Source organism: Sinocyclocheilus rhinocerous, unplaced genomic scaffold, assembly GCF_001515625.1.
Source record: "Sinocyclocheilus rhinocerous isolate Xijiao unplaced genomic scaffold, SAMN03320098_v1.1 scaffold558, whole genome shotgun sequence".
In the NCBI taxonomy this organism is placed as follows: domain Eukaryota; kingdom Metazoa; phylum Chordata; class Actinopteri; order Cypriniformes; family Cyprinidae; genus Sinocyclocheilus; species Sinocyclocheilus rhinocerous.
In genome coordinates this window covers 1,491,621-1,512,070 of record NW_015634502.1, presented here as the reverse complement: position 1 = coordinate 1,512,070, position 20,450 = coordinate 1,491,621, and the positions used below count along the sequence as shown (strand labels likewise).

The 20,450-nt window shown below is 36.5% G+C and overlaps 3 protein-coding genes across 3 annotated transcripts; all 3 read left to right on the top strand.

Moving 5' to 3' along the window:
- The first annotated feature begins 1,292 nt into the window (after nucleotides 1-1,292).
- LOC107745828 (chymotrypsin-like elastase family member 2A) lies at nucleotides 1,293-4,750 on the top strand. Its single transcript, XM_016559833.1, has 8 exons — nucleotides 1,293-1,331; nucleotides 2,930-2,998; nucleotides 3,356-3,453; nucleotides 3,553-3,675; nucleotides 3,758-3,894; nucleotides 3,985-4,130; nucleotides 4,242-4,270; nucleotides 4,714-4,750. The coding sequence occupies exons 1-8, from the start codon at nucleotides 1,293-1,295 to the stop codon at nucleotides 4,748-4,750; spliced, it is 678 nt and encodes a 225-aa protein (XP_016415319.1).
- A 530-nt stretch (nucleotides 4,751-5,280) lies between these two features.
- LOC107745827 (forkhead-associated domain-containing protein 1-like) lies at nucleotides 5,281-10,388 on the top strand. Its single transcript, XM_016559830.1, has 13 exons — nucleotides 5,281-5,422; nucleotides 5,604-5,708; nucleotides 5,893-6,099; nucleotides 6,347-6,506; nucleotides 6,832-6,926; nucleotides 7,050-7,280; nucleotides 7,857-7,980; nucleotides 8,687-8,817; nucleotides 8,943-9,011; nucleotides 9,227-9,334; nucleotides 9,422-9,487; nucleotides 9,999-10,151; nucleotides 10,272-10,388. The coding sequence occupies exons 2-13, from the start codon at nucleotides 5,613-5,615 to the stop codon at nucleotides 10,386-10,388; spliced, it is 1,557 nt and encodes a 518-aa protein (XP_016415316.1). The 5' UTR covers nucleotides 5,281-5,422; nucleotides 5,604-5,612.
- A 222-nt stretch (nucleotides 10,389-10,610) lies between these two features.
- On the top strand, nucleotides 10,611-18,467 carry LOC107745840 (forkhead-associated domain-containing protein 1-like). The gene is made up of 17 exons (XM_016559845.1): nucleotides 10,611-10,759; nucleotides 10,872-11,067; nucleotides 11,220-11,290; nucleotides 11,374-11,472; nucleotides 11,770-11,859; nucleotides 12,660-13,014; nucleotides 13,392-13,485; nucleotides 14,119-14,225; nucleotides 14,314-14,473; nucleotides 14,561-14,654; nucleotides 15,279-15,429; nucleotides 15,542-15,639; nucleotides 16,404-16,499; nucleotides 16,634-16,860; nucleotides 17,116-17,284; nucleotides 17,663-17,743; nucleotides 18,211-18,467. The coding sequence occupies exons 1-17, from the start codon at nucleotides 10,631-10,633 to the stop codon at nucleotides 18,388-18,390; spliced, it is 2,397 nt and encodes a 798-aa protein (XP_016415331.1). The 5' UTR covers nucleotides 10,611-10,630; the 3' UTR covers nucleotides 18,391-18,467.
- Nucleotides 18,468-20,450: the final 1,983 nt, after the last annotated feature.

Genomic DNA, 20,450 nt, shown 5'->3' with positions numbered 1-20,450 from the left:
ATGTATAGCCTAAATGTGTGTATGTCTGTGTGTTTGGGATTTCAGAGATATTTGATCTGTCTAATTGAACAGAACATCAGTATGTGTAAATGAGAAGTGTATTGACCGAATGGGGTGAAGCATGTCCCCAATAAACTACAATAAAGGGATAAGAAATAAATGTAGTGTTAGCCTTAATTCAAAGAACAAAAAACTATTTTCTCTCTCTCTCTAGGTCTCTTTGCAGACAGTAATATCCTGCAGCAGGCCCAGCTCCTTGTAGTGGACAATTTTATCTGCACTAGGTGTGATTGTTGGGGCAACCTGGTGTGTGCCAGTGGAGATTGAGTTTGAAGATGGAATGTTCCTCTGCAATGTGGGTTTAATGCACACTTGTTGCTTATAATCTATAGTCTTTGTCATTGTTCCTAACATGTGTTTATATTTTGATAGTTATGGTAAATTTAGCTACCGTTGCTACCTGCACAATTTAGGGGGCCACCATTGTCATTGTGACATAGAGGGTCAGAGATTTAAATTTATTCATTTGTCAATACAAAGTAAAGCAATTAACCATTATGGAGTAACATAATACAAATATAATTTCAAATGGTTTACAGAAAGACATTCAAACTTTTTCCTTTTGAAAAACATTCAGTGTTGGCCGACTGATTAGTTCTGAATGTTTAATCTTCAATGTACATAAGTGCATTTCAATCAGTGGTTAAGTATTAGACATCAACATAAGCCACTTTCATCACACCCCATTCGTATCACCAATATCTCCTTACAGTACATCCAGCAACAACACCATCTCTGCCAGTGCAGACCTTTTTTTGTGTGACCTGGGAGCCCAACCAGTCAGACCTAGAGCAGGTGGTGTAATCCACCACAGGCAGAAGAGCCTGCTGCAGTGTACCAGAAATGGGACCACTGGCTAGTCAATGATATTGGAAAAAGAAAAAATTCTAAGAAGAGTCTAAAAAAATAGTTGCCCTCTAAAAAACTTTATTCATAACCATCAGCATTACTTACTGTTCTGACGTCCCCAACCAGTGGCATAGCAGGGAGCATTGTGGGGCAGAACATACCCATCCGGAGGAAGGCACGCAGGACTGATAGTGTCACTTAGGGTAACAGGAGTCTGCAGTTTGATCAGGGCAATGTCATTAAAAAATTAGGACATTCACTGCACAAATGTTCAAGACATGGGTCTTCATCCCACAAGACTATTCATCCCATGCACTTTTCATAATTCAAATATATATTTACGTTGTGTATTTAAATGGACTACTGTGTATGTGTAAGTTCAGATGTTCAATAAAGTGGTCAAAGATTGGGAGATTGAAGATGTACACAAAATTGTTGTACACAGAAGATGTACACACAATTGTTTCCAGCAATAAAAAACATGAACGTGGACTGTCATTGTCATGTTGTGCCTTCTCCATTACACATACACACTAATTTGCGGCATGGCACGGCAACCTCAGCATGGTTTCAAGAAAAAAAAAAAGAAATACAAAGAGTACATTTCTAAGAACTTGACACATTCTACACTAGATTTAGTTACATTTAAAATCTCTTTTGAAGAGATTTTTCCTTTTCTTAAACACTCTTATACTGACCTATATGCATTTTTATGATAGTTATGTGACTCTCCTTGTGGTTACCTTTAATAAAAAATATTAATCAGATTATATTGTCAGTCTTGAAGACTTCTTACCTCCAACAACCAGAACAGCCAAGAGCACAGACTTCATGTTTGTATACAAGCCAATTCACTCTCAATTTGTCTTTTGGAACGAATGGTTGCATTAGAGAAAAACTAGTCAGAAAAATTAGCTCTCTGGTGCACCTTGACCTTGATATTTCATAGGGTAGAATCTAATCAAACTATTTTTGCTGTTGATTAACAGGTTGAAGGTTTGTTCTTACATTTAGTTTGACTGTTGAATCATCTTTTTATATCGTTTTTCCCCTTTAATTTTCATGTATACTTGTGGTAAATAAGACATGACATTTTACATTTTTAGTTTTTGTCTCAAATTCATATTAATACTTAAATCCTAAAACCTCACAACACCAAAAAAAACAAACAAACATAAAATATGCACAGTTTGTGAAGCTCAAAAACCATCTGGCTTTGCCAAAAGATTACTCTTCATATCAGCATGTCATCTGTGCATTTCACAGGCTGCACATATAAAAACTCTAAGATAACTGTTATTTTGGGATGTTTATCTACAAGGCTAAATTATACTGCAAATGCTATCGGTGCTTTGCTACAGGAAATGTAACTGGTCTGTGTTGCTGTCCAGGTTAGTTATATAAATGTCGGATGTTTGCCTGTAACCACTGCAATCGGGCATCATGAAATTAGTGATCTTGGCTCTGTTCATTGCTGGCGGTAAGATGAACATATTTTAATCCTGAAACTTCACAACACTAAAAAAATATCAACATCAAATCTGCAGAAGCACAAAAAGCCATCTGGCTTTGGCAAGAGATTACTCTTCATATCAGCATGTCATCTGTGCATTTCACAGGCTGCATATATAAAACCTGTAAGATAACTGATATTTTTGGATGTTTATCTACAAGGCTAAATGATACTGCAAATGCTATCGGTGCTTTGCTACAGGAAATGTAACTGGTCTGTGTTGCTGTCCAGGTCCAGGTTAGTTATATAAATGTCGGATGTTTGCCTGTAACCACTGCAATCAGGCATCATGAAATTAGTGATCTTGGCTCTGTTCATTGCTGGCGGTAAGATGAACATTTGTCTACTTCAAACTCAAAAAAGAGTTCAACAATTCTCTTGTACTTTAGCTCCTAAGCAGTGGAACGAGCAGGGATATCTTTCACATTTCACATAAATATGCATTGCAGCAAATGAACCTGAGCAGACATGTAATTTATCATTGTGTGTGCATGTGTGTTGTCTTAGCAGCCTAAACCTGTCGCCTCAAGGGTGGTGGGTGGAACTGATGTTAAACCAAACAGCTGGCCATGGCAGGTATTGTGTATATTACACTGTAAAAAATGATGATGATTTTTTTTTTAAAGTTTATTGTAGCCTAGTACATTTTACAAGAAAATACTTCGTCATTCTACTAACAAATTGTTTAATTCAATGTGTTACTTGCAATTTTTGTAACTAATTGTGAAATTTACTTGCAATTTCTGAGTGAAAACTCGTTCTACACCATTTTTTCCTGTATACAGTTCATTAAAATTATCCTAAAATGCTCTGCCATAAATAATAATTGCACACACAGAAATATGTAATGATAATTCTGAAATTATTTTGACTGTATTACTAAATGCACTGAAAGGAGCTTCAGTTCAACACTCTTTACCTTCTCAATTTCAGGTGTCTCTCCAGTACCAGAGTGGCTCCAGCTTTTACCACACTTGTGGTGGCACCCTGATCGACAAACAGTGGGTTTTGACTGCTGCTCACTGCATTGGGTACGGTCAAAAGAATCAAAAGAATGCAATGAATGTTTCCATGAGTTGATCTGCATTATGAGATGGACTAAAACTGTGTCTTAAACTTCTGCCAAGCAGCAGCCGCACTTACAGAGTCTACCTGGGCAAGCACAACCTGGCACTCAGCAGCGAGTCCGGCTCTCTCGCCATCTCTCCTTCCAGGATCATAGTGCATGAGAACTGGGATTCCTACAATATCCGGTTGGTCCTCATTGAATTTTAATGTATGGGAACAAAAGTCTAATCTAAGAGTGTGTTTTTGATGCATATGTGTGTTTTTCAGCAATGACATTGCCCTGATCAAGTTGTCGACTCCAGTGACTTTCTCTGACAAGATTTCACCTGCTTGCCTGCCTAATTCCGGCAGCATTCTGCCACACAACTTCTCCTGTTACGTCACTGGCTGGGGACGCCTCTGGAGTAGGTGCCTTTCCACTGCTATTTACTTATTTTCAAGCAAAAAAAAAAAAAAATCTCAAAGTAGTAACTTTTGTCTTTCTCTCTCCTCAGCCAATGGCCCCATTGCTGATATCCTGCAGCAGGCTTTGCTCCCTGTTGTGGACTACGCTACCTGCACTAGGTCTGTCTGGTGGGGCAACCTTGTGACCAACCTCATGGTGTGCGCTGGTGGAGATGGAGTGGTGTCCAGCTGCAATGTGGGTTTGATGCACACTTTTTTTTTTATAAGTGTTTATATTTTGATATTACATTATCAATAACCAGTATTTGTGAAAATGCACACTATTAATGATATCTCACTTGTACAGGGTGATTCTGGTGGCCCTCTGAACTGCCAGTTCACACACAACGCTCTGCACTTACTCCTGATTTCTCTCAACATGGCAACACCAGAGCTGTCAGTCAATACGTGGAAACAAAGTAACTGGAGTTACTTATTTGAAAAAGTAACTCAGATATTTCCTTCTAAATGAAAAAGTAATGCGTTACTTTACTAGTTACTTAAAAAAGTAATCTGATTACGTAACTCGCGTTACTTGTAATGCATTACCCCCAACACTGGTTATAAACCTGTTGGCCTTTTTCTGAACACATGCCATCTTTTCACATTTCCTGTTGACATAAATTTAAGACATACTCAGATATTTAAACTGGCCTCTTCTTTTTCAGGTGATGACCTCTTATTAAAGTGTGGAAGTTGTGGTTATTTCAAAATCAACAACAACAACAACAAAATAAATGTGTAATCAAAAATCAACAGCTATTTTTGTCTGCACTTAGCCTAAAAGTAGTAGAAGAAGAAGAAGAAGAACATTAAAAAGCATTATTTTCCCCTTCTTTTTGTTATGGTTGTGTTTGTATTACCATTGGCATAATCTAGATATTTCTCCAATTATAGGCCTATCTATTTTAGATTATTAGTTGGATTGTATGTAGTGGATTGCAATGTCACATCTAGATGTGACAAACTTGAATATTTGCTAGGGAAAGCCTAGTATGAATGTCTAAAATAGTGTAATAAGATTTAAGTGTGCAGTAGCTAAGTGTCATTATACACTTTTACACGTCACACATATTGTGTTTAAAACTGTTACCTCACACCACCAAAATACACTGGCTTTCGGACGACAGAAAATTACTTACAGAAATTCCTCTCGAAAAAAGTCAATAATAAGCGCAGAAAACAAACAATAAGTGCAGAAAATGTATATTTTAAATTTGAAAAAAATTATTTCATTTATTTTGACAATGCGCCCCGAGCCCACGTTTCCACGGCGGAAGATTGGCGTCTGTTCACCCCAACTAATAGAGAACATTCATTATATATAGATCAGTGGTTCACCCAGACGGAACGGACTGCACGCTGGGTTGAAGGCGGTGTCCACAGCCCTTGATGTTACCATGACACTCGTACACAACTTATTTAGACCGTAACATGCCTTTGAGCAGCCGTGTTGTACACCGTTTGGACAGATGAAAACTCATACTGGTGAGTTGTCAAGATAATCAACGCAATCTATAAAAATGCTGGTGCCTATTATATTTCTTGCAAATAACTTAAAGTTTTAAAAAAGACGCGAATATGGATACCAATTTAACAGAAAGCGTCAGTGTACATACATTCAACGCTATATATATTATTTACCAGATTACAATTTCTATTTCTTTAGCAGGTTGAAATGAGGGGTTGCCTCAAAACTTTAAACTGGGTATTCAAACTGCAGCCTAAAAGCACTACTATAGGAAGACACAAAGACTCTGACCTCTGTCTACAGGTATTAGGCCCAATCCTCATTTCTTTCCAATGTGTCCACTCATTATGTCAGTTCACATGGTTATTGATTCAACTTTTAATTATTCATCATGATGAGATGATACTCTTATATTGAGTAGCCTATGACATACGGACTTGTCACTGAGAGGACATTCACACAAGTGTTTCTCATCTCATCTGCTCAGAATAGTGGGGTGGATGAATGTCATGCCACTATTGACTGGTGTGAAGCAAACGGCTGCTATGTTATCCGTGATTTAAACTCTGCCCACGTGACCTACGTCAATGACTGCCGGATACACAATGCCACTGTGCGTCTCTCTCCGGGAGACCAGCTTCACTTTGGCTATGGAGGATCAACTTATGAGCTCTGCATTGACAGCGATAAATCAGTAAAATTTATGTGTTTGAAAAGATAAATGATATTGTGTCCCTTTGTTTATATTTTTTTTCAGTAGCATTTTTAAAAATTGATTTAAGTTCAAGTTCAAAGACACAAAATATTATGAGACTTACAATGTACAGATTCAAGTTTTTATGAAATTATTCAATATTATCTTCTATAATACATCAAATTATATAATATCAATCTAATCTTTCTATAAAATATACAAAAAGTTTTGTCTCACTCCCAAACAGTTTCCTCTTTTGGCTGCCCATTCTCCCATTCCCCAGGCCTGGGTACGAGCTCGGACCACTTCTGTTTCACCCCATCCTCCCACCAGACCTCGCCCCATGAGTGCCGGGTCTAAACGGGGTCCAAATGCACCTGATCGAAAAACCCAATCTAGCAGACCAGGTAAAGTCTGTTTCAGCACACAATTTTTTGTAAGTCAGAATTGAATTTTACCTCATTATTACCTTTTTATTATCCCAAGTAGAAAGAAAATTGCCAAAATAAACCATGGGGGAAAAATGAGGGTTTAGAAAAGTTTGTTGATTTCGTTAATGGAAATAAAGCTGAAATATTAGGAATTAGTGTATTATATTATATTTCATTCAAAATATTAATAAAAGCTATAATAGTACGATATATAGCTAATACTAAAATAACACTGTGCCAAATTGATGGGAAAGTGAATAATAATTTTTATTTTGGACTGCTTTTTTTTTTTTTTTTGCAGGAAGCCGGAGTTGTAACACAGGGAGAGCATGTTATCTTAGAAGTAAGACTCAACCTAACAATTCTCGAAGCATTCACGTCTTCCCAATGGAGGAGGTGAGTCCATCATCCTGTTAAAAAACACCCGAGTCTCCCTTTGTTGGACCATTCATGCTTGTTATGCCATCTTGCAGAGCTAAAAGGCTTAAACAATACACTGACAATTGTGTTCTTTCTCAGGAGGAGAGGTTGCATCGGCTAGAAGATGGACACGTTCATGTGTCTGTGTGCTTTGAGGATGAGTCCCAAAGGAAGGATGATGCGATCGTGGCCCTGAAGGAGGAAGTGTCAGCTCTCAAGCTCCAGCTGTCTCAGAAGAAGCAGGGTGATCCAGATGTCACATACAGACTTTGCTGCCTGGAGAGAGACATCAAAGAGAAGAAAGATCAGATACAACAGCTAAAGCAGCAGGTGTGGTATTACACAGTCTCCTTTGTTACTTTACATTTTACATTATTTACAGTTTTGTGACTGTGATGGGTAAGGCAGCAGCCTCAGGAGCTAGAGATTGTGGTGGCTTCAAGTCCTACCTGGGTCATCCCTATCTTGAAGGGGTGTATGAAGAAACCTTCTGCAACAAACAGAAAATTTCTTTTACATACTGCAATGCCTCAGGTAGGACTTGGAGTCACAATCTTGAGTGCTACAGGCTGAAGTCTTAGGGGCTGTTCACCCAGAACGTGTTTTTGCTTTGAAGAATGCTAGATGTGGGCAGTGAAATGAGAAAAAAAAAAGTTTTAAAACTTTTAAAAGTTGACCTTTATCTATTTTAACTTGAATGCTGTTTTTTTAGAATGTTCACATAGAAAAACAATCGAAAAGTAGCATAGTGATTAAAGTTTCATTATTTATTTTAAGTTTTAATTCAAGAGAAACACAATTACACTATTTGATGAAGCTATATCATCTCTCCTGAAAATCCATCGGAAATCTTTCACACGCTAATTAATTATTACCGTAACTGCTTTATCTCTATAATGGATGTAGATGCTGGAACTTCAGAGATGTTCTGGAGAGATGCTGGGACAGGCTGTGACAGAAAGAGATCAGAAGATCACCAGTCTTTTAGAACAGATGGATAAACTGAAGAATGAAAATAATTCATCTGCAGGTATGAAGATGATAATACAGGGGTGATATACTATATAGGTTATTCACATTGCTGTAATGTAGAAAAAATTATGATACAGTATATTGATCATTTACTATGAGAATATGATATTATTATATTTACATTTGTATGTATAAAAGTGCAATTTTAAGTATATACAGTATACTATTATTTTGTTGTACTTCCTTTAATATACAGTTCAAAAGTTTGGGGTGTGTAAGATTTTCTTTAAAAAAATGCCTTTATGCAGCAAGGATGCATTATATTGGTCAAAATGGAAAGCAAAGACATTTGCAATATAATAACATATAACATATAACATATAACATATAACACAACACAACACAACACAACACAACATAATATAATATTTACAAAAGATTTTCTTTCAAATAAATGCTGTTCTTTTTAACTTTATATTCATCAAATAATCCTGAAAAAAACATCAATATCAACAACACATCAACAATATTACTGTTTTGATTTATGATCAAATAAATTCAGTCTTGGTGAGCACAAGAGACTTCCTTCAAAAATATTTAAAAAGTCTTACCTCCTCCAAACTTTTGATCATTTGTGTAATATAGAGATGCATTGTTATATTGTTGTTGTGGAATTATCAACAACATATTTGTTACATACAGGCACCATCTTGTTAGATCTGAGCAGTTAGTTACCTTGTGTTTTATTTCAATTTTTGATTCAGCATTGGTTAGCAGTTTGAAGAAAGATGTGTCTGCTCGAGAGAAACAGGCTCTTAAACTAGCAAGTGAGGTGGACAAGCTCAGACAAGAAGTGAGACACAAAGATACCAAGCTCACAAACGTGATGGACAAGGTTCCAGCATCCCTCTCTTTCTACAGCCCATTGAGCTCTGTAGATGTAATGATGCTGTTTTTATTATTTAAAATGTTTTATCAATAAAAGATAACTATTCCTTTTATTTGGTGTTGTTTTAAAAGCTGAAAGACACCCAGAAGCATCAGAATGAGCTACTTGCCAGACAGAGTGAGGTAGAATTGCTCAAGAAAGTAAGTATGTTTGGCTTCACTCACACCTAGTCCTGATTTCCACACAATTTCATAAACAGACAGCTTTTTAGACACCACAACCCAGGTGGGACTTCAACCCACAATCCCCAGCTCCGGAGGCTGATGCTTTATCCATTAGGCTACTGGGCCAGGTAATCCCTGCATGTGAAATCTGGTTTCATGTGTCTGTTCTTCATGTGTGATGTGTGCTGCAGGAACAGGCTTCTCTGCTGACAGAGATAGACAGACTGAAGCAGCTTCATCAGCAGACACAGCAGAGAGAACAGAAAGTTCAAGCAGAACTCAAACACACACAGTCAAGGGTGAGTAAGCTCAAGCCAGCAACAACAGTCTGGTAAGGTGACTACTCTGGTATCTATTACGCTAACATTTATGAAATTTCTTTAAAGTTTGACAGTTTTCGCGACCAGATCGTCAAGACTGTGCATGTTTCAGACAAAGAATCAGACCAAAAGGTAAGAAAATATTTCAAGCCAATCAGAAGCCAGGTTTACATCCAGGGATCATTGAACTGACTTGAGCTGAATAATGACACTGTTATCTTCTGTAGAGCTGCTCTACAGCTTGATATAAATAATTTCTTGATTTAAATTTATTCATTTCAATTGATGAATTTTACAACATTAACTGTTATTTTCCTGTTTGATTAATGTTGCTGCTTTGAAATAATTAGTTTTATTAATGTGGAGCTGCTTTGAACAATCTGTGTTGTATAAAGTGTTACATAAATAAATGTGACTTAACTTGAACTCGAGAATCAGATATAGTCAGGTGGACCACATTTATGACATTTTTGTGGTGCTTTTTTTGTTTGTCATGTTGTAGCTTGCCAGCTTCAGTCCATATTCTGTCATTATATTGAAAAGGGTGGCCAGGATATAAAAAAATTTGCTGGTTTGGACAGATATGCGGGTGAAAAAACGTCATTGTTGGATAAACTTTTTTATGTTTGTTTTTATTTTGCAGGTGTTGGACTGTTTAACTGAGCTAATGGAACAGATGGAGATGTACAAAACAAAAGTGCATGACTTTGAAATGAAACTCAAAGAGGAAGCTCACACACAGAGGAAAATGTTGGATGAGACCCAGAAATTTAGAGTCAGACTCCAAGAATGTCAGGTATTAATAGGTGGAAACATTAATTATGCCATGTAATGTTGTATGTTTGTGTTACAGCATTGCACAGCATTTTTTTTTTTACAGCTACAGTATATTATATCTCTTTGCATTTGTATATAGAGACGAGTGCAAGACGTGTGCATTGCGGACACAGTGCTGATGGAAATATCTGGACTGCAGGACATGAATTTGAGTCCTTCTCTCAGCTGGGTTCAGGAGCATTTTCTGTACTCTTGAACTCGAGAATCAGATATAGTCAGGTGGACCACATTTATGACATTTTTGTGGTGCTTTTTTTGTTTGTCATGTTGTAGCTTGCCAGCTTCAGTCCATATTCTGTCATTATATTGAAAAGGGTGGCCAGGATATAAAAAAATTTGCTGGTTTGGACAGATATGCGGGTGAAAAAACGTCATTGTTGGATAAACTTTTTTATGTTTGTTTTTATTTTGCAGGTGTTGGACTGTTTAACTGAGCTAATGGAACAGATGGAGATGTACAAAACAAAAGTGCATGACTTTGAAATGAAACTCAAAGAGGAAGCTCACACACAGAGGAAAATGTTGGATGAGACCCAGAAATTTAGAGTCAGACTCCAAGAATGTCAGGTATTAATAGGTGGAAACATTAATTATGCCATGTAATGTTGTATGTTTGTGTTACAGCATTGCACAGCATTTTTTTTTTACAGCTACAGTATATTATATCTCTTTGCATTAGAGACGAGTGCAAGACGTGTGCATTGCGGACACAGTGCTGATGGAAATATCTGGACTGCAGGACATGAATTTGAGTCCTTCTCTCAGCTGGGTTCAGGAGCATTCACTTTCTGTACTGAACCTCCTGCACAGAGTACTGCAGAATGCTGCTCAGAGCTTACAGACAGCAGGGGTTGATGTGTCATTAAAGACTGGAGGTAAGAAACAGAAAGTTTAAAGAAATTCAGGAGAACTGGGTTTAAGAATAAAAGCGATATTGCTTTCACTATCTAGTATTACAAATTAAGTTGAAGCATTATTGAATTTTCAATGCATTTTACAGAAAACTAGTCTGATTTGTTTTGTCTAGGAGTATCAGGTGCCTTACAGATTTTGTGCCAGGACCACATGGACGTCCAATCAGAGCTAAGGAAACTAAAGGTATTGCAGCGAAGTATTTCAAAATCAGTTAAAGAATCAGAAAGTGATTCTTAAGAAATATGTCTTTCTTTCCTCTACTGAAGTCAGAGATGCAAAAGCTTCAGGAGACAGAGATGCAGAGCAGAGATCTTCACAGTAGGCTGGAGTTCATGCAAAAGCAGATTGAGATGGAGAAACTTCAGGTGCTGTTGTCTCGCTAAAAAACACCAAAAGTCAAATTAAACTCATTTCATTTAGTCTCTGAGGCATAGACCTCTTGAGGGATGGTCTCAATTAGATTGTCATTTAGCTTTTTCAGTTTTTATAATTATAGGTAAAACTCATCCCAGTTCCAATGGAGATTTTTTATATTAATGAAAGTGTTTCAGAGTATTGACTCTGAAACCGCTGATGGACTGGATTATTTTCATTAATTGAACTCACTATCAAATTCTGTTTCACTGAAGTTTCTTCTAACCTTTGACCTATCGATCATTCAGGCAGCCGAGGGACAGAGAGAGATGAAAAACACACTACTGCGACAGCTGGAAGAGGTCATGGCTGATCTACAGTCAGTGAGACAAACTGAAGTGAGTTAAAGCTAAGAATTGAATTCATCCCCAAAAATGAAATGCAACTGACCTCAACTCTTAAAACATGCTCTATATCTATATTTGATCTGGTGTCTGAGAGCCTAGTTGCTAAGTATTTACCCATATGTGTTAGTTCCCAGCACATAACCATATTGTTTATTTGCTTCTACCCTTTTGACACATTTGACATCGTAATCATAATTATGACATAAAGTCACATTTTATATAATAATAACTATTAATTTTTAAGACATAATTATATCATAATTTTACTTGTATGTAATAATTATGACTTTTATGTAAATTTAGATTTTTATCTCATAATTTTGACTTTTTATGTCATAATTTTAATGTTCCATCTCATAATTGTGTCCTAATATCTCATCATTTTGACTTTTTCCCAGTTTCCATCACATGGCCATATTGGTTATCTCAGATATTATGAGATAAAAAGTCAAAATTATGGCATAAAAAGTCTTAATTATGAGATAAGTAAGAACTATGAGATAAAAGTCATAAATACATAAAAAGTTAAATTGAGATAAAGTCATAACAAAATTTGTCTTTTTATGTTATAATTATGATTATAATAAGTCAGACTTTTCATCTCAGGATTAAGACTTAGTATCTAATAATTTCCACTTTTTATGTCACAATTATGACATTTTATCTCATAATTTCGACTTAGCAAAGCATGATGTTTTTTTCTTATGTGGCGGAAATGGCCTTCCATAGGACACAGAACCACACAATGTTAGTTGTTCAACTCCATGACTGTCACTTTATCGCCTTCCTAGAGTGCCTTGCGCAGGGAGATTGAGACATGCAAGGCTGAGTGGCAAACCAAGATGGAAGAAGCCAAGATACGAGAGGCAGGGCTGAAAGAAACGCTGTGTGAATTACATCTCAAAGAGGAGGAGAGGAGCGAGAAAATGAAGCAGTGTGAGGAAAGAGAGGCGAAGGCCCAGCAGAGAGGAGCTGAAGAGGAGAGACAGAAACACAGGGTTGAGGTAGAGGAGTACAGAGAGCAGGTGCGACAACATGCATACACCATTGTTGCCATGGAGATGCGAATAAACAAAGCTCAGCAGAGTGAGGAAATATGGAAAGAGATGGAGGAGGAGAGAGACTCACTGAAGGAGCAACTCGAAGGTGAGCACAGCCTGTCATAAACGCGTACAAAAATAATTGAACTAAAACTAAATTGAAATAAATAAATTGAAAACAAAGAAACAATATGATTTAAAATGAATAAGAAGTATTTAAGATTCTGTAATATATTTTTAGATGATTATTTAAAAGTGATTGTACTGTATGGTTGAGCTCATACAGAAACTACAGAACTCATACAGAAGAAAAGGTTTTACATTGTTTTGATATACTGTAGTTTCATATGTTACCCATAGAGGGCAGCTTATCAACAGCCTTAGGTTCCTAATTAAAACTAGTCTGTGCAACAGATTTAATGTGTCCTACATATGTGTTCTGTGTTCATTATCAAGATTACCGTTGTTGTACTTGTCCCACAGAGGCGCTTGGCAGGCTGGAGGGCTTTGAAAGCAACAGCACATCTTACACATCAGAAAAACAGCAGGAACCGGATCAAAAAATAACATCCCTCCGGTATAATAAAGCTCTCACAAATACCATCACTGCATTACCCATCATCCAAAATCTATGGTGTATATTATTATGTTTAATATTTAACCCATTTAGCCAGTAGGCCTGCTTCAGAAACCAGTTGCAAAAGCTCTGCGTAAGATTGTAACTTAGCAAATTATATATTGTATAAGTTACTGTGTAAAGCGATTTCCTTACTCTGACGTCACATTCACTGTGAGAAGGATAATATCCATACACTGTGCCCTTGTTAATGAATAATGCATGAGGTTCATTATTTATTCATGCATTATTTATGAAACTCAAAAAGCTGCAAATATGTCTCTTTTTCTACTTTCATTTATTTTTACTACACAATTACTGTCAAAGTGCTAAAATCTCCTAAACAACTTGTTTATTTATTTTAATTACAATGATAACCACAGACAGTGTATACATAATGTATACATGCTTTTTTAAAATTATTTATTTAGTGATTTTTTTTTTCATCAAAAAATTATCAGTAGTGTTTATTCTATTCATGGATGTCTTATTTTAACTAAACAATCTATACTGTACTCATATTGAATCTACTGTATTCAGGATATATTATTGTACGTCAGAAATCTAACATGCAGTTTCTAATTGGTCCTGCAGGGCATCTCTAATCTCATCCCGACAGGAAGTGGTCAGTCAGAGTGAGATCATCAATGCCCTAGGTCGTGACCTGGCCCAGGCTCATGCTCGGCTCTCTGATATGACAGGTGCCGGACAGTCATCACAATTCAAGAGTCTTGCTACATTCTATATGTCGTAGTGTTTGTGTTTCTGAGTGTGTGTCTCTCTGTGTAGGAGAACTAAGCGAACAGCAGAAGTTAGAGTTGGAAAGTCATAAAGCTTTGGTGGTAGACCAGAAGATTCAATTGAGCATGCTCACACAGAAGCTAACCATGATGTCACAACTAATGCAACAGAAAGATGACGAGACAAAGAAACTGGGAGAAAAACTGAGGTATGACCAAAAATGACACAGTACAATGGCTTCACAAAAATTCAGACATAAACTTTGAATTATATAACAAGAAAATCCTTTTGTTAGACAAACTGAAGAGGACCTGAAAAGTAAAGCAGCAGCAAACAGAGAGATGGAGAACACAAGCCTTGTTCCACATCAAACCTCAAGAAACACTAAAGTGAGATTGGCACCAAACTGGACAAACATTTACCTTAACAAAACTGAATTGATGTATCACTTTTGACATGTAGAGGATAAATAAGCTTTCTTTTTTTCCTGAATATAAAAATTATTGAATGACAATAGGATATTGAAACATATTAGGTGAGTCCCATTGAGGCACAAAATGTGCCTGATAGTAGTTTTTTTTTATTTTTTATCTATTCATCAAAGAATCATGAAAATTATATTTAGCAGAAGAAACATTTCTTGAGCACCAAAATCAGCATATTTGAATGATTTCTGAAGGATCATGTGACTGAAGACTGGAGTAATGCCTGAGCTTTGCACATAAATAAATTACATTTTAAAATATATTAAAACAGAAAACAGTTATTCTAAATTGTAATAATATTTCACAGTATTACTGTTTTTACTCAAGTTTTGATTAAAAACATACAGCCTTGGTAAACAGGCTTCTTTCAAAAACATTAAAAAGTTTTACCGACCCGAAACATTTGAACAGTAGTGTACATTCACAAGAAAAAATGGGCAACAAAGAGACCAAGGGGTCACACAAACACACACTCATAGATCACAAACAGACACTTTGCTAACTGTTATATGGATGCTGTTTTTTCAGGATGTGGCACTCATGACAGCTCCAAATGATGTCATCAATCAGGGGTCAAAACACAAAGGTCATTGCCGCGAGGAAGCGATTCTTCAACAGCAGGAAGGTTTGCGTGACATGAGAGAGCGAATCAGAGCTCTAGAACAGAAGTGGCCTAGCAGTGAGTCTTATAATAACTAATGATCAAACCTTTGAATGTGGCGATCCTTATCTGATCTAATTTCAGGCCAACATTAACCTACATTATCACTTTTCTTCTGTACTGTTTACAGAGCGTCTGTCCCAGCAGGGGGAGCCAGAGAAACAGGGTCAGATGAAGACTCAGCGACTTCAGAGATCTGCAGCTCGGAGAGGATCCATCAGTTCTGTGGTATTTGCTTTACACATTCTAAATTACCTATTGAATAATATATTATATATAATAATATTGTAAAATTAGAATAAACATATCAGTCAACACTGGATGACAGTTATACTGTACACTTATTGTTATACAGTTTTAATAATTTTAATTATAATTTTTTTTTGTTTAGTTTCCTAAATGTCATAATTAAATAATTCAAGTCAATTCAAGTCATGAAGAAAATTATCAAATTTGGGCATACTTGAAGAGAATTTAAATTTATGGATGTAATATTTTGCTAAGAAAAAAACAATTACATTTCTTATAAATTCTAAATTATAATCACAATTTCACTAGTATCACTGAGCTCTCAAAATCAGTTTTCAAAGTGAAGAATCTGGTCAATTCAGACCAAAATTGTATGACACAGGGACATTTAAAAACGGTCAACTGACTCAAAATTCTCATTACAAAAATTTGAATTCAAGTTATCATTACCAAACTGGAAGGTGATATCATTATACTGAATAAGAATATATTCAAGATTCTGCACCATTTTAGGTCACTTATCAAATAAGCAAATTTTTGACACTGACCATGTGAACCATTTTAAACTAAAAGTCAGATGTTCCTGATTCCATTAAAGTTCAAGATGCTCTTTGGATCACTCTCAAATGCTAAAGAACATAATCATCAGTTTCACCAAACTTAAATATATAAATAGTCTCAGACGTTTGTATGTGTATGTTACTGTGTAGTGTGTTATACATGTGCTTATTTGATTCCTGCAGAGTGGTTTTGCGTTCCCTGAAGCTCTGACCGAGGCAGCACGAGAGCGTACAGCCAGACTGGACATGTCTGATGCTCTGGAGCTCAGTGAGAGAACAGTGAGTGACGTGCTGCACATACGCATTCAAACTAAATAGTGTGAAACATGCATCTGTGGCACTGAGATTGTGCTCTATTTTGAGTTTGTTTTAGTGAATCATTAATGAATCATTATTTTTCGTCTTTGGTTTAGTACCTGGAGCTAGTGCGCGTTCTGCATGAGGCCCTGGAGCTCAGCGACGTTGAGCTGTCAGGATGTGCTAGTTTAAAGCACCTACCTCCTGATGAGAGACAGCACATAGTCTCTATGAGACAAACAGACCTGGAGTTTGTGAGAACCCGCCTTGATCTACAGAACAGACAAAGCCAACAGCAAGAGCTACTGCTGCAGGAGAACCAGAGAGAGATACACACACTCAGGTGCAAACAAAAGAAAAACACGCGCTCATGACAAATAATTCCCTCTCTGTTTCTCAGTGTTTCAGAATTTTATATTACGATATTATTAAAAGAAACTAGAAACTCCCTCTCTTCCTCAGTATTCAGTGGATTTTCAATATATTTTTAGTGTTATGTTTCCAAAAAAAATTGAAAACAAATAATTCATATTTTATTTGTTATTTTATTTTATTTTATTTATTTTTTTTTTTTTATGATGAAACAACTATCTTTCAGAGAGATCCAGGTGCTGGAGTACCAGATGCAGGCCGAGCTTGAGAGTGTGAAGGCAGAACTGGAGACTCAGAGACAAGAGACGGAACAGCTTCAGCAGGCTCTACAGGACAGCATCAACCAGCTGCAGAGAAACCAGCAGGAACGCAGTATTACCAACAGAAATAATAGGGTATCACACATACAAGCTCACATAGAAAGCGAGAAAGTCTGACTGACACCAACTCTGTGATAGAGAGAGAGAGAAAAAAAAACAGAACATCTTTTCCTGAACAAACTTACATGCGGCTTGCAATTCTGACTTGCAAACACAAACAATTCTGACTTGTCCCTCAGTTTGAAAAAAACAAACAATCCGGCAAATGCATGGATCCATGATGCTTTTACTTACAAATTAACTGATTTCTTTGCCTGTTTTAAGGCATGATTGATAAGTCAGAATTTTTAACATTTCAGACACACACTCTCTCTCCTGTCTCTCTATAGAGAGCCACCTTCAAGTGGTTCATAGTTCACCCAGTGTGATCTATAATAAATACTTTATCTACAGAGCCTTAGTACGGAGAGAACAGACAGAAAGAGTGGAAGAGTGGGCCATCACAACTGTATACCAAATGAAAGCTATGAAAAGGTATGCTCAGTGGCAACAGTGGATTGGTTTTGAATCAGTGTCCCGATGCAAGAGTGTGTGTGTTTGATCTCCAGAACATATGTAAGGTCTAAATCCATGCTGTCTGCCACAGGCTGCCTGGGGTTTTACAGAGACACTCCACACTGTGCAATTAATAGATTTTTACAGCAGCACCACCAAATTTGTTCTTTCCTGAGCTCATAATCTCACTGCTATAAATGGAGCTTGAATCTGTTCCTGTTCGTTTGATGTTAGACCTATTAAAAAAATAGCACAGACAAAATACAAGAATGCATCTTTTTAATACTTTCGTCTGCCACAATAATATTATGTATTTGAATTATCTTCATTTGGGGGCTTTTCTCAGCAAATATTCATTAAAAAAATTATATGTCAAGCATAATTAATTTTTATTGAAATGTGTAATAAGCATTTGACAGCCCTATTTTTTTTCTGTGTGTTCGCAGGCCCCAGCAGTGAAGAAACGGACCTCACAGATGAGACTGAAAAGGAGAGAGAGTGAGCTAGATAATCGAAAGAAAGAAATAGGGCAGAAACAGCAGATCTGTTCAATGGTCTCTGATTTGGCCAATCCTCTGCAAGCTCCCGAGAGCTCCCAACTACTCCTGCTCACTGAGGCCCACTGACATAAACACAACTTAAGAGCATGTAGTATTATGCAACTGTGCTTTTTAATATTAAACAATGTTATAATATTTCCTAATTCTTGTTTCTCTCTCTTTATGTGTGTGTGTGTGTGTGTGTGTGTTTATACAACAGAGTGTTGATATACAGTGGGTCTCAGCACTAGTAATGGGGGGATTTCAGTGAATCTTTCTGGAGGTTATATCATTTTGCCAGAAGGTGGCGACATGTGATTGTTTTTATGAGTGAGTCATTTGAATCATTCAGTCAACCGATTCATTCACAAACAGGGATTCATTCATGAATGAAACAAGTAACTGCTGCCTTTATGAGTGAGACACTGAATCATTTACTCAACCGATTTGTTCAAAAACGCAGATTTAAGGTGCGTTCATGCCATTCACGTCCTCATAGAACTCTAATTACAACTTGTGAACTGGGGGTTTTCTGAGAGTTACAACTTGTACCACCTGACCACCTCAGATTCATGTTTAGGCATTGATAGTGCCATAGCTCCGAGCCCGAGGGTGTGAAGAACAGCTCCAAGTAGAACATCACGTGTGTAATCACATGGCGTGAATGCAGCATAATCCCTGACTGAAACATTGAAGATACATTTTTAATTAATATTTTTATATTTACATCACTCAACACTGGCAACGTTGTGGTGGTTTGGAATTATATCAGTAACATCACCAGTAAATCTATCTAATAGTAAAGACATATAATATCTGAGGTATTAAAAGACATTCCTGTTCCCATTTAAATGAAAGAGTGCAAAAATCTGGTGTTTAACAACAAACATGCCTTTGGATTTAACATTAATCCACTGTGTGGGATCATTTCCCAACTGTTCCCAAGAATTAACTTAGTTCTTTTTGTTCCTCACATCTGTTCCTCATTTACAGAGCCATCTGACAACAGGGTAGAGAATCAGAAAAAAAACGTGATTTATTATGTTAATTAAATACACTCAGTGCTGTGTAGACAGGCATCGTTTTGTCTGTATTACTGTCACAACTCTGTTTGCTTGTTGTGGGTAGAGGAGAATAGAAGAACATAATGGACAGTTTTCAATAAAGGAAGGCTCCTGGAAGTGATCATTAAATTTCATTATACAAGCAGATAGGATCACATGAATCCATCTGAAGTACCCAATTTACATTTTATTTGTTGACCTTTTTTCTTTGAATGTAGAATCAGATTATCAGCAAAATACCAGTGGCCCCACGTAATATTTAAAATGATCCTCGTCTTCCTCATTAGTGCTGATCACTATATCAAGTGGGTGGATGAATTCCAGCTGGCATCTGCTCCATTCAGACTGCTGGCATCAATCCAGCCCATTAGAGGATCAAGAGAGGAAAATCAGTTCAATTATTGAAAGAAGGTCCAATCCTTTGTTCATGGCAATTCAAATAGTACAAGCAATGCTGTGTTCCCCAAACTGTCTCCTTCGATTAGAGACTGCTTCCCTGTGGCAAAATGTTGGTATTGCATTATCAGCTGGTATTATAGAGTTTGATGCCTGTAACTGTACTGAACCCTTGAAATACAGTGGCCCAAAAAGCTCAATATAGTGTCAAATATAGTGAGACTTTACCATATAGTTAAAAAAAAAAAAATATATATATATACAACCATAAAAATTTAATTATCTTGGGACTAAATGGTTAATAGATTTTATTTTTTTTCAATTGCAGAGCAGTTTATGTCTCACTTTAATGTCTAAGTAGTTTTTTGGGGTCACTGTATATATAAATGTGTTTTAATTGTACTACCATTCAAATGTTTTTAAATCGGTAAGATTTTAAAATGTTTTAAAAATAAGTCTGATTCAAAATACATCAAAAAACAGTAATACTGTATTTTTTAAATTTAAAATAACTGTTTTCTATTTTAATATATTTCAAAATGCCGTTTATCCCTGTGATGCAAAGCTGAATCTTCAGCATCATTACTTCAATCTTCAGTGTCACATGATCCTTCAGAAATCGTTCTAATATGCTGCTTTGTAGCTCAAGAAGCATTTTTTTTTATTATCAGTCAAAAACAGTTGTGT

Coding starts and splice junctions, on each gene's coding strand:
- LOC107745828 (XM_016559833.1), top strand. CDS start 1,293: ATGTTCAATAAAGTGGTCAAAGATTGGGAGATTGAAGAT. Junction 3,454..3,552: donor ACTGCTGCTCACTGCATTGG/GTACGGTCAAAA, acceptor TCTGCCAAGCAG/CAGCCGCACTTACAGAGTCT. Junction 4,271..4,713: donor GGTGGCCCTCTGAACTGCCA/GTTCACACACAA, acceptor GTCTGCACTTAG/CCTAAAAGTAGTAGAAGAAG.
- LOC107745827 (XM_016559830.1), top strand. CDS start 5,613: ATGAGGGGTTGCCTCAAAACTTTAAACTGGGTATTCAAACTGCAGCCT. Junction 6,100..6,346: donor GCATTGACAGCGATAAATCA/GTAAAATTTATG, acceptor ACTCCCAAACAG/TTTCCTCTTTTGGCTGCCCA. Junction 7,281..7,856: donor TACAACAGCTAAAGCAGCAG/GTGTGGTATTAC, acceptor TAATGGATGTAG/ATGCTGGAACTTCAGAGATG.
- LOC107745840 (XM_016559845.1), top strand. CDS start 10,631: ATGGAACAGATGGAGATGTACAAAACAAAAGTGCATGACTTTGAAATG. Junction 10,760..10,871: donor TCAGACTCCAAGAATGTCAG/GTATTAATAGGT, acceptor TCTTTGCATTAG/AGACGAGTGCAAGACGTGTG. Junction 13,486..14,118: donor CAAAAAATAACATCCCTCCG/GTATAATAAAGC, acceptor TTGGTCCTGCAG/GGCATCTCTAATCTCATCCC.